Raw genomic sequence first — 13,787 nt, 5'->3', positions numbered from 1 at the left:
AGGGCTAGTTGCTCATTCCATAGACTATCCGTTCCTCACTCTCTGAATACCAACGGCTACCTTTAACTCTCCCCCTCCACAACTGATGTGTTGGACCTGCACGTCATCCCTTTCCTCCCTCCTTCTTTTCCTCTTCTTCCCATCCCCCTCCCCATCCTCCTCATGCCTCCGCCGTCACACCACTTGCACCCCTCCCCATCCCCCTCGTGCACCTAGGTCATGGAGCTGCTGGCGTTGGAACTCCGCCAGGAAGCGGTGGCCCGCGGGCCCCGCCGGTGCCGACGCTGATGGGAGAGCCGCCGCCGCCGCCAATGTGACGTGGGGAGGACAATAGCGCTCGGTGGGGAGCTCGGGGAGCTTGCCGCCCGGATCCAGGAGGCGCTCGACCTAGAGCACCACGGTGTGGCATCCCTGCGGTGGATGGAGGCCGCCAGCTAGCTCCTCCTCATGCGGCCTTTGCTGTGCCGCCCTGTCCTCCCCGTCGGCTCCTCCCCAAGCTCCCTTTGCTCCGCCTCGACCGATCGACGGTGGTGCAGCGACGGCTTCCGAGAGGACGCGGTGCATGAGAAAGGGAAGGATGATGTGGCTGATGTGGGATCCACGCTTGGCAAGGCAGATGGGAAGGCAGGTTAGGTTACCTAAGTTTGACCAGCGGGAGACCGGCGGGAGGAGGAATTTGGCCATTGGGATGGGCCAGCGAGGAAGATGTCGGCCTTCGCTGCGATGGAGTAGTATAATTACCTCCAGTGCGCAGGCGCAGAAGCAGAAGCAAGTGGTGGGGGATTAAAGCGGCTCTAATCATGGTGCTTGGTGCCAGATGACATGAAAGTACGGTGTGCAGTATACTAAGATGGGTAAGGGCGCAGATTTTGTAGGGCACAGACAGTGGGCGAGTGACAGGGCGTCATCACTGAGCTCTGCGCAAGTAGTAGGAGTACTAGTCCAGCAGAGTGGCCAGCCGCAAGTTGCCAAGGTGGAGGACATGGCTGGCTCTAGTACGTCGATCGACCGGAGCTCACCGGCACACGTGGCGCCGCATTCCAACGCTATACATGCTAGCTGCATGAGTAGAGTAGCCTCATCTCCTGTAGATCGAATTTTTTACTGCCCAGTAGAGCGTAGAGTAGTAGCAAATGCATGTGTCAAGTCTGTGCTTGTACAGGAACCGGTTGACTTGACTGTTCAAGCACGTGCCTCTCAGGCGAAGCCAGTCAGCCTCAGGCAGGCTCCCCAGTCCCCACTCACTTTTCCACCTTGGCCGCTGCCGAGTCTTTATACGCTACCGATCTGTGGTCTCGTATCGTACGGATCGACGCGTACATGCACGTACGGCCGGCCATTCTTGGGTAACATACATTTATGCCTCGTGTACGTGCAGTCGTATACACGTATCGCGTGCGTGTACGTTCCTTTCACACGCTTGTACGTGTACGTACACTCGTACAGTACACTACTAGTAGTTTTTAGCAATGCCCGTAGGAATACACCCCTAAAGCTGCTGGCCAGTAGTGTACCGGTATTCATTGTTACCCATGCATGCATGCGTGTGCATTAACGGCGCGCCGTCAAGTCTCTGCATGGGAAACTACACTCGCTTTTATTACTGGTTGAAAAAAGAATTTCTAGTCCCGGCAGCTTTTGAAAACGAAACGGCTATCTGTTCATCAACGGCATAAAATGGCTACCCCTGTTTATCGAGGAAATGCTAGTTCCATGCAAAAAGTAAGTGCGAAATGGTACGGCCATTTTTTCTTCTTCTTCTTTCAACAATGTATACAGTAAAAAAGACAGTGGAGCTGGATAAAAGTATTTCTATGATTACATTTTTTATATTCAGGGTTCTCCATTTTGTTTCCACCTTTTTCGGTCCTCATCGAGATCACCGAATGAAATTAGCAAAATTTTGGTCGAAATTCAGGTTGATAATGTGACATTTCGGTGAACAGTACTTTCGGTGGTGGTCACCACCGAAAAACCGAATTTTTGTGAAATTCGCGAAACTTGGGCCAAAATTTTTATCACTGCTTATATATCTCCAGTGGACTAACATTGTGAAATGGTTTCTTATCTCCAACTGTTTGGACTAACCTGCGTCAGCACGTAGTAACAAACAAAATAGGCGAGCCATTCGTTACTCCATTGTTATCGTAAAAGGCATGAGTCATTAGCATAATTATATCAAGGTTAGTGCTTCAGGAGTAGGATTGCTCACCGAGAGTTAGTGCATTGTCACACCCTAAAATTTTTGAATTTTAGGATGTGATTAGAAAGAATAATTAAACAATGAAATGAGCTAGTGAAATCAGAATGAAAGATAAGTAAAGTTTACCGGATAAAAAATGAATTAGAGATGACTAATGAGGCAATTTAGGGTTCTATAGTGGTGATGTTGTGTTGGAGTCCACATCACTTTGAGCTGGCTTGTTAGCTACATGTGAATTTCACATCCTTGCAAAAAGGTAATGAGAAGTTTCCCTCTGATAATGAGCAAGTACGGTGACATCAGCTCGTATGTGCAATGTTTTGAATTCTCCTCTGATAATTGAGTTGACGAAAAAGAACATATATGTATTCGTCAATCTCAGTAATAAGCAATGATTTTGTTAAGGAAAAAGAGAAATACTGTTAAGCATTGGAGCTTTCATCTTTGATTTGAGTTTCGAGACGGTCATGGTCATGGAGAATGTTTTTTTAAACGATGGTCATGGAGAATGTTGTGTACCATATCATTGGAGATGGACTCAATTTTCACCCCTAAGAATATCTTAATAGTGATACGCATATCTGCGTTCACTGTGGTTTTACATTATCCATGTAGATCGGTCTTAGAGAATTATTTTAGTTTTGAAAAGGCATATAATGTTAATCATCTCTGTAAATGAACCCCTAAGGACGCATGAACCACAAAGAACTTCAGCTTTGATTTGAGTCATCTATCTTTAATTTTTCAATGATTTCAGGTTACATGCCTTTTGCAGGCCCTAAAAATCAGATCACCGAATGCCTAAATTGGTTTTTCAGAGGACCCTATCCATAAACCTAACTTACTTTTCAATACAAAAGGAAAAACAAACAAAGTGTTTAAAAATACCAGGAGAGATCACCACCAAAAAAAGGTGATCTGAAAAGCCAGTTCATTAGTGGAGAGGCAACTAGCAGCCAGACTGGTACGGGAACACATCTACCACATTTGCAGCCGATCGAATCCAGTTCTGCCTAGCCTTTCTAGGAAGAGTACATGTACTGTACATAGCAAATTTCTTATTGTCATCTTCAGGGAACAAAGGAGTATGACCCAGTAATGTCTTGACAAGTAGGGGTGGTCTTTTGCCCCAATGCATCTTGTAAGCAATCTTTTGACTTGTTTAAACTTTCAGCCTCAAACTATGAGTTCTCTGTAGATTATGCTTAGTGGAGGGCTATGAGTTCTTTGCTTCAAAAGTTGCTGGATGGCCACTTGGCCCATTACATTATGCTTCTGCATACATAAGCTCTTACGTTAATCTCCGTGCCTCGTTCATTTCCATTTTGCTTTTGGAGTCGTCTGTGTTCTCTTCGACATTGTCTAAAACCTCTTTTCCTCCTTAATTGATTGGAGAGCTCCAACCAACTTTCGTCAAACATTAGGAGAGAAAATAAGGAGAGCCATTCGAATATTATCAACATGATTATTTTGAAATACCTCAACTAATTTTAGCAACATAATTATTGTCTGGAAGGTAAACGTCTAATCCACATTGCGCACATGCTTCATGGTTTTTTTCTTCAACTTATGAGTAACTGTTGATTATTTTAAAAAAACAACTATTGTTCATGGGATTTTATATTGTGCTTATAGTTCAAAATGCAATTGTAATTTTTGTTTAAAAAAAAGCATGAGGGCTGTTGTATCATTGAAGAAGGAAGCATGTGAAGTTAGTGTGCTTTCAGTGTGCAGTGTAGTGCCTGCCCTCTTTCTCCTCTACTTCTTTTTTCTATACCTCCAACTTGTTCTTATCTTCTCCCTCTTTCTGAAAAAACCCTTTATCTCCTCCCTGTTTCTTTTAACGCTCTTTGTTGAGTTGCTTCTTTCCAGTGCCTTTTGATAACACCGGATTGCCTTTTCAGAGGGCACTGAAAAGTTGGATCCATTTCATACAAGCATTTTTTTGCTCCCACGTACAACTTCAGCAACATGTATGATAAGCTCCAAACTCTGAAACTTCATCCTTCAGATTGAGGTTCAGGTTCAGCCTGCGACACCTTAGCCTGTCTCCTGCATTTTGCGCAACTAAGAGATTTTGCAAATCTGTAGAAATGCTAATCCTACTCTTAATGGTTGATTGAATGTAAAAAAGGATGATGAACAACAGGATGAAAGTGCAAACTAGTAACAAGAAGATTCAACTAGCAACAGGCACATGGATCCAACACAAGGAAAATAGCAAGTCAATGTCTAAGATTCATGTATATTCTAATTCCAAGATGGGAAGATTCAAGTCGTCGGTCATATCCCAATTTGTTTACGCAACCAAATGCAACATGGTTGTTGCTGGAATGGAGACAGCAAAAGAACAAATTTTTATTTGCCAACAAAGTCAACTACTTCTTCGCTCTTGTATCTGGCTAGCTGCACATTATGATCTAACTTGCCTGACTATTCCTAGTGTTTGGTCATTAACATGTCAACAACATATAGTAGTGAACAAATTGCAGCTAGAAAGATTCGCACAGATCAGACTGGTTTTGAAAGAGAAGTGACCATTTAGAGATGGCCAGGTAGAACAGTGCAATGCCTCACCTTGGACGAAATTCCATTTTAAGAGCGCAGTTGAAAAATAAAAGTTTCATTTCAAACGATGAAAGATTCAAACAAAAAAAAAGGTACCTCCTTCCTGTTTCTTGAACTCTCTACTACTGCTTTGCAGTGCCTTATGTTAACATTGGATTGCCTCTGACAGGCACTGAAAATTTTGGATGGATTTCATGGAAGCATTCTTTGCGAGGAAGATTCATGGAAGCATTCTTTTTGCTCACACATCTAAAGCTCAGCAGGGTTCTCCAGCGCCCAGTGGATTTCATGTAGGCTTTAAATGGGCCGGATATCCAATCTCTCTGAGCCCGTTGTATGGAGATCAACGCATATGGGCCGTTAGATCTCAAAAATTAGTTTGCATTCAACGACCAAAGTGGTTTGGTGGTGGGTGGCCCATGTTTCACTTCGCTCGTTGAGTTTCGATAGGACATCAACATCGGGTGGTTTTCAATACAAAATCGTGCCGAATTTCCGGTATAATTGAAGTGTTTGAGGCAGACAGGCCACCAGACTGTTTTGAAAGCACACTCTAGTGGCATCATTCTATTGTTTTTATTTGCATATATATAAATAATGGTTCAACTTACTAAATATTATTATCTCTTGCAGAATATATAAGGAGTGGCCTTTCGGTGTTGTTCGTCATGTCCTCTTTTTGTTCGGCGACATTAGCCAAAGTCTCGCAAAACAAAATAAAAGTGTGAACTAAAACATGAAGCAAAGAATAAGTTCCTTTTTCACTTTTTTTTAGCCGGACCTTTTTATCTTTTTCTTCTTCTGGGATAGAGCAGTGTGAACGTTCACCGTATTATCCACTGCACCAACCACTGTTCATCGTCTGCCAGTCTTGCAACATATCTGTACCATACACCTGTCAAGATACCAGCCCTTTAAAAAAAGATTCCCTGGCAAATTTGACAACACTTGATTCAAAATCCTCTGGCAAAACATGAACAGCATGAGGTGAGACCACAATTTACGATTTTTCACACCATGCAACACATAAATCTTTCCACAAAATACTTAGGTTCAGATATTTCTTTAAACGGCGGCAAGAGCTTTGCGGCAGGTTTTGCATGACCGATTCTGTCATACTCATACCTACCTAATTCTGGCACATCTGCACTAGTTGAAGTGTTCAGATACTGGAACTCAAAAGTCTGCGGTACATACAAGGGCGTGATCGGTAGCGGGGAGGGATTGGTAGCGGGGAGAGGGTCGTCCTAGTCCATCCAGCACCGTTTCGTGCAGTTCCTCCACCCGCACCATATGCCTGCACCGCCTCGTTTACTTGCCCCTTCTCGTCTCCCTTCCCTCGCGAGCCGGGACAGCTTGGTGCACGTATGGTGCATGGGTCCATGTATCAGTCACATAGAACTTCGATATCCAAACAAAATCTCATGATCAACAGCAAAAACAACCAAGACTACCTGCACGAGCGCATCCTGGCCACAACCAATCACGCCCTAAGTGCAATCAAAAGACTGCACATCATATTACAGGATTGAGCTGAAAGCATGGAAGGTTACATTGCATCGCTGCCATCACCAGCTCACCACATTACTCCAGCATCACTGCAGTACCAATGCAACAGAGACAGGAAACCTACCTTGACATTATGATCACATTCTCATCATGCTGCTGTCATGAATTAGTGCACACAAAATCTCCTCCCAAGAACAAAGTTGCCGGCTTTATGGTTGTTGATTGAGCCCATCAGCATGTATGATAGTATGAAAATGCTAGCCCAGTGTCCCTTTCCATGCACCCACCTCCCTACCAAGAAGCAACCAAAAAGACAAGAAAAACAAAGGGAAACAAGAGGAGGAAAACATGGAAAAGTGCAGGAATCCACTTTTCTTTGGCCTAGATCTATGGTACGGCATATGGACCACTTAAGTTTCAAAAAAAAAAAAAAACATATGGACCACTATACTGGCTGCTTGCTAAGTAGATATAAACTAACTGAAGGTTTAAGATTTGCATTCTTCTGAGTAGATATAACTAGCAGAAGATTTAAAATTTATCGCAACAGATCAGAATTCAGAACTACTGGATACATCCAACATAAAACAATGATACTTTGAGTATAATGGATCGCCTAATGCTTGCTTGAGTTAGTTGTTTCATCGGTATTGGCATTGCACTTTTTAATCTTCAAGCTTTAAAAAAGGGCATCCCGTGCAAAGACAGGTGTGAAGCTGCAAGACCTTAGCCACATAGTTACAGATGACTTGAAAGGCAAGCCAATGGTATGACTTCAAACGCAAGCCAATGGTGCCATGACACAAATGATACATTTTAAGAAGGCGTGATATTGACATATGTATATATATAACAGACACTACAAACCATCACTGCATGTATCCACAGATTCTCCATGCTAATACACAGGATGATCATACTAACTACGACCTATTACGTGCCAACTTCTCCCTCATCTTCTGCCACCAGAAGCTCAAATTGGGGAAAGAAAAGAAACAACAAGGACGCACACAAAAAAAAAATACTCACAAGAGGCAGCTGGGGCCCTTTCGCCACCAACAGCACCATCATACTCTCTTGAGGCGTGGCACCATCTTTTGCCAAAGATCAACTGCAGGAACAAAGCAAAATCGGCTTGATGCTCATTGCTCCTGTCTGAAGAATTCCAAAGGGAATGGATGGATAAGCTTACGCTTGTTCATCACATCACAACCCTGCAGGAGAAAGGGAATTTTCATTAAATTCAATTCTTGAATAGAATCCATGAGGGTCACCAGGAAAAAAGAAATGGGGAAGTATTTACAGCAGGAAGCATGATCTTGCAATGAATTACAGCAATGCCTTGTTCTTGTACTTGCAAGATTTTGGCTTAGGTATTGTGAAGATATCTGTTTAGGTGTTGTTAAAATATGGTACCAATAAGATAGTCAGTGACCCCATGATTGTCAGTTATCCAAAAACAAATATGAAGTCGCCTGTTTCGAATCAAATGCAAACTAAATACAATTAAATTATTATTCTTTCAGGTTAACAGTTGCAATTTGTGAATCGGAAAGGTGGAGTATGTCATTGTGATTATATGTATCACCTTACCTAATAAGACAGCCATGTTAACAGTTGCACGTTTCAAAATGCTATCCGGAAAGATGTACAAACCCACAAGTTTTGAATCAAACAGAATCTAATATGAATTGCCCACTGATTACGATCAATTTTTCTTTTATTCTTGCTCTATATTTCTGATGCAGCCTAACGAAGCTTGGCACACTAGAAACTGAAACAATGGACCAAGAAGAAATGTTAATTACCTCAGTGCTTTCAGCTCTGCAAACGGTCACAACCAGGCTAGTCACGCAGGATGACAGAGTCGGCAATCTTCATCAGCGGCCCAAGGCACTCGGGCGCGAATTTGCGTGCAAACATGTGCGAGTAGGTGCCATTGGATTTCCTGAGCTCCCTGATGAGCTCCCCGGACACCTCCTCCGGCTGGTAGGTGTGCGGATGTCCGTCGGAGGAGTCGGTCCAGTTGACCCTGGTGAGCGTGAACTTGGTGGATCCGCCGGGGTCCTGCATGTCCAGCAGCGTCGGGAAGTAGTGCTCCTCCGGGTAGCACGAGTACTTCCTCTTGACGAGGCAGGGCATCTTGAACTTGTTCCAGAGCCTCCTGTCCCTGACCACCATGACGGCGTGCCTCCTGGTGAGCACGAAGAACTGCGAGCCGACGCGGAAGCTGTCGTACGGCACCTCCGGGAGCATGACGTCGTCGCCGCGGGCGTAGTAGCGGTCGTGCAGCGTGGGCTCGGCGTCGAGGATCTCGATGAAGCTCCGGTGGCGGCCCTTGGGGCCGCCATTGTCGCCGGTGAGCGTGCGGTAGAGGGACGGGAACGGATGCAGCGGGACGCAGGACTGGGAGAGCAGCGCGAAGAAGTGGTTGGCGGGGTCGTCGAGCAGCGCGGTGGCGAGGAGGCGGCGCGCGGCGGAGATGAGCGTGGCGGAGGCGCGCTGGGTCGCCTTCCCGGGGATGATCCGTCCCCTGAAGGAGGGCGTCGGGGGCGAGGTGAGCGCCGCAGCGGGGTCGGCGTGGACGTAGACGTTGAGGAGGCCGTGGTGGCCGGCGAAGAACTTCTCCCAGAGCGGGGCGAAGACGAGGTCGGAGTTGGTGAGGAAGAGGAACGCCACCTTGGGCTGCTGCCTCTTCTTCTTCCTCCCGTAGCCGCCGAAGAAGGAGGTGGTGGCGGCGCCGGCGGGGTCGGCGGCGGTGGCGGCGGCCTTGGAGGCGGGCGCCGCGGAGAGGAGGACGGCGCGGCGGAAGAGCGCGAGGTCCTCGGTCTCGTCGGCGTCCGGGATGGCCGGGAGCGTCCGCGGCGGGATGAGGCGCGGCGCGAGGAGGAAGACCGCCGGGATGGAGAGCAGCAGCAGCAGCAGCGACAGCACGTACGGCGAGGCGGCGTGCGGCGTCGCCATCCTTCTTCTCTCTCGAACGGGAGGAAGGTGATCCCCGGACCCCGATCAACCGACAGGAGACGACGGGAATGGAAACACCAAGAGCAATCAAAATCCCCGCGATTCAGGAGGGGTTTCTTTCCCTGCTGGGATCGGATCTCGCGGGCATTAACCGGAGGAAGGTGGGAGGAGGGGTAAATCAGGGAACCCCGCGGAGCAGAGCAGGATCAGGAATGGAAGGGGAGAGAAACCGCAGCGGCAGGCTCAGCGAGACCAGCAGCAGCCGCATGGAACCGAGGAGCACCGGCAGGACGGCGGGGAGAGGAGGAGGAGGGCTGGGAATGGCGAGGCGCGCGGCGGATCCGGCCCAATCGCGCGGCGGGGGAGGGAGGAGGGAGGAGTGGAGAAGAAGAAGCGGAGCAGGGGGTTGGGGAAAGAGAAGGGAGTGAGGGCGCTCTGGCTTTATGGGATGGCTAATCCCCCAAATTAATTTCTTAATTGAATGGACGTTAAATTAGGACATAAATTTCCCATTTCGACTCGTGCGAAAATCGAATCGTTCCATCTCACGTTTCCTAAAAAAACCGTAATATTACATTCCAAATATGCTCAGATATACTATTCTAAATACGCTCAGATGTACTCCATCCGTCCTAAAATGAATATTTTTTCTTTCAAATTTATCCCCTGTAGAGCGTTATTTTAACATGTAGTAAGTCTCGTATAATCAACACTCACATCATGAATTCAGAAGTGCATGGACCAATCAAATAATCAATCAATGTTATTTCTCTGGATCTAATGTACATACATTTATTCAGAATTTAAAAAATCAAGCTTTCAACCACAACTAATATGAGTAATTAAAGGTAACATGGTCACTTCTCACAACTGCTGATGTATCTACAATTTTCTATACCAACACTTATTTTCTAAATAAACAAGGAGCTCAAGTGTTGGTTGATCAATCACTGGACTATAGAAAACCAAATGACCTACTTCCTCGAATATTTTTTATAAAACAAGATTCAACAATTGTACCGGCAGTCACTTACCAGAGTTATGTTTTAGGACATCAATCACGGCTGTACTACAACAAGACAATGAAATTACGTAACCTATCAAAATCACACCGTTGCGGCATTTATATTCAAAAGCAGTGTTCTAATTTTCGGACCAAATTTGAGAATTATGTGAAATTTCAGTGTTTTCGATAGTGTTCGAAATCACTATTTGCCCTAAATTTCATTCTCTTCGTCGAAATATTCACTTTTTAGTCCAAATTTTAGATAAAATTTCACGAAATTTGGTGTTTTCGCTAAATTCGAAAAATGAAATCCTAATCCCTGTTCAAGGGGTGGTTCTTGTTACACTGCTTTGTAACACTAAAACTTAACGTGCGAAAACTAATTCGTAATAGCTTGGAATTGTTTTTGAATGGGATGGGCGGATGCACCCCATGCCCGGAATGGAGTGCACGCATAGAACATTTGCTCTAAGGTGAAGTATGAAAAAGTTGTTTGGGACTTGCTCTTTCCATTCGAAATTGTAGATCGTTTTGAATTTTTAGATTTATAGATATTTTATGCAGCTAGATATACAATATCTATAAAACTAAAAAACTAAAATGATTTACAATTTCGAACGGAGCAGTAGCAAGCCACTCACTTAGCTTTCGTCACCAGTAGCTTCTGCGGAGTATTCGCCAAATTCATCCACACTCCCTTCGTTTTCAAATGTACAGTACTCTTCTTTACACGAATTCGAGCACGCGCGTGGTGCTGTTGAGATTGGACTTGGACAGGATCATCGTCAATTCATCATCAGGCAGCCACGTAGAGTGGAGACGGACGAGCCGATGGATCGGAAAGATGTGTCCTGATTCGACGTGTCACTTTTTTTAAGAAAAAAAAAAGAAAAAATCGACGTGTCAGCAGCGCGCGGCGCAGGGTTCGTGGGTGCAGAGAGGGCGGCGCGTGATGACACTTTTTTTTTAAAAAAATTGAATTGCCAACCAAGTTCTGGTCAAAGTTACTGGTAGGTAAATAGGTACTGGACACAGTATTTTTCATTTTTTTTAATAAAAAATATGGATATTGCTCCGCGAGTGGCTTCTGCAGGGAAGCGATGAAGAAGAACCCATCCAGAGGAGTGCTGAGGTGGATCATCCATCAGCTTCCAGCGGCTGTCGGTGGGCACCCGGTAGAGACTCCATGGATGACGTTGACCTCATCCTCAGCTCAGCTGCATCACCAACTTTTTTATTCGCCCATTATCTCTTCTTTTCCCCTGTCTTGACACCATTACCATGTGACTGCTACTCTGCATTTCTCCAAGCAGCATCAGCTTCAGGGTTCAGCTCACCTGGGGCCATTGGCTCTGCTGCCTGGGCTTGCTAGTGTACAGCACAGAGCTTCCTCCTGGTTCTCAGGATAAGCTGACAACTTTCCTCCGTTGAGGAGCCGGTCCAGTCGTCGGTGCCTGCATTCATTCAGTGACCAGCACTAGCAGCCATCCATGAGATCCAAATCTTCCGGCTCGGATCCGAGCCGATCGCATCGAGCTCAGGCCAGAATACGAGTACGGTTCCAAATACGGTATACGGTTCGAATCATATGCGGTGCTCTTTCACCATCACAAACACTGGTAGGCACGCAGGGCTACACTTCTCTTCAAAATTTCTCTTATATATAGGGGAAAAAAAGGTGTAACAGTAGGAATTTGGGACAACGACATGCCTGCAGGACAACGACAGCACGCTATCACCTGCAAATATTTGATCATGCCGGGAATATAATGCCACGTATTTTTTTCTTCTTCTCAAGTTCAGTAAGAGAAACACCGTTTTTCATAGACTACGAAAATGGAATCATACTAGCCTCTTCACAATAAAATGCACACAAACCGTTTGGGAAAAATAACAAGAAGATTCAGCTGGTGGTAAAAACAAGCCAATTGCTCACTTGCTCTTCTTGATTTTTTTTTTTAAAAAAGAAATCCAGTAAGGCAGTAACCATCTCATTTTCAGTGATGAAATGGATTGAATTGATTCATGCAGAAAGTGCAGATAGGTGATGGATCGATATGGACTCGTCAGCTGCACTTTTTTTTTTCTTTCCTTTTTGATCTTTTTCAGGCCCCAATGAGTCCATGTTCATGAGACCATGACCAATCCACTTCACATAGCTCAGCTCAGCTCAGCTCGAGCATTATCCTCTCCAGTGTGGACATCTTGCATTGCATCACCAGCAAGGCAGCAACTACACCAAGCTAGCACAATCCACAGGTGGGTCTCTGTCTGTCAGGCCAAGAAGTAGACACACACGGCGATCTAAATCCGGAGAGATAAACTACATTATTGGTTCGAAAAAAAGGTTCGCAAACAAAAATTATTATTATACTGGTACGGTTCACTCATTCGTTTTTGGTCAACACGCACGCATGCCAAACACATTAGATTCTGTTTTCCTCCCCCGTGCTTGTCTAGAAAAATCAGCGACAATTATCTGTATCTTTCGGCTAACAACAAGAGAATGCATTCTGCATATGCTATGATTATCAGGCTGTAGGTTGACTGAACCTCTCTATTGCAATGAGTTTTCTTTGCACAATACTCCGTCCGTCCCAAATTATAGGTTGTTTTTGGCACTTCTATACACCTAGATGGCTAGATGTTACAATTATATTAAGATACATGGTAAAAGTTATGAATTTAGAAATGCTAAAACGAACTACAATTTAGGACGGACGGAGGAAGTATTCTGATTAGAGGCAAAGCTAGCTAGCCTATAGACACTACAAATTAAAGCCGTGGAAAGTTAAAAAAAAAGAGTCCCAAAATCGAGAATATTTGGAAAACTCCCTACACTTCACATCACGTTTGGTGCGCTTTTACCATCGGAGCATGAGACTGCAGAGACATTTCCCCTCTCATGGAGGCTACAGTTTCGAAATCGTTAGCAAAAAAGTGCAATCGTACGAATTTGGTTGGGCGACGTGGACGTCTATGTGTGTCTGGGCCCACATGTCTGCCGAACAACGACGGAATATCACCGCCCACAAATATTGGGTGATGTCTTCTTTCACATAAAAGAAAGAAAGATATTGGATGATGCCGGAGAATATTACGTGTGCCGTGGACCTGTCCAAGTCCAATTTAGCTTGCATTTCCATGACACCAATTGGCTAATCTTCCTTTCTCCTCCATGTTGTCACGATCATCCTCTACATTGACTTTCCAACAACCACTACAAAAAAAAAGGAATCTTGGCAGCAATTTTGAAGCAATTTAGTCTCACTTAAAAAATCATGGCAGCCATCAAATTAATTATGATAATCAATATTTTTTTTATCCAGCATATATGCTTTTCAGACGCCTTGGACAGATGCATGCAACACATAGGGCCATCAGCACAGCAGAGCACAGACATCTGCATGGTCAAAGAGATAAGCAAGTTCCTAGCAGGTGGCACACAAGGAGGCCTCACCTTTCTGTTGGGGCCCTAAAGGGACCTGCAAAGAAGGCCTCTTTGATCTGCATGATTGCTCTTGAAGGTCCATCATA

At 45.1% G+C, this 13,787-nt stretch overlaps 1 protein-coding gene across 1 annotated transcript; it reads right to left on the bottom strand.

Annotated features, from left to right (window-relative positions):
- Positions 1-7,070: 7,070 nt before the first annotated feature.
- On the bottom strand, positions 7,071-9,650 carry LOC101767970. Its single transcript, XM_004963137.2, has 2 exons — positions 8,089-9,650; positions 7,071-7,494 (listed from the first exon to the last, which is right to left on the bottom strand). Exon 1 carries the CDS (start codon positions 9,242-9,244, stop codon positions 8,126-8,128), a length of 1,119 nt encoding a protein of 372 aa, XP_004963194.1. The 5' UTR covers positions 9,245-9,650; the 3' UTR covers positions 7,071-7,494; positions 8,089-8,125.
- Positions 9,651-13,787: the final 4,137 nt, after the last annotated feature.

This window comes from Setaria italica, chromosome III, assembly GCF_000263155.2.
Source record: "Setaria italica strain Yugu1 chromosome III, Setaria_italica_v2.0, whole genome shotgun sequence".
NCBI classification, from domain to species: domain Eukaryota; kingdom Viridiplantae; phylum Streptophyta; class Magnoliopsida; order Poales; family Poaceae; genus Setaria; species Setaria italica.
Note: the sequence above shows the minus strand (reverse complement) of the source record. Positions and strands in the feature narration are given on the sequence as shown.

Excerpts from the sequence above, each read along its gene's own strand:
- LOC101767970 (XM_004963137.2), bottom strand. The coding sequence starts at position 9,244 with ATGGCGACGCCGCACGCCGCCTCGCCGTACGTGCTGTCGCTGCTGCTG.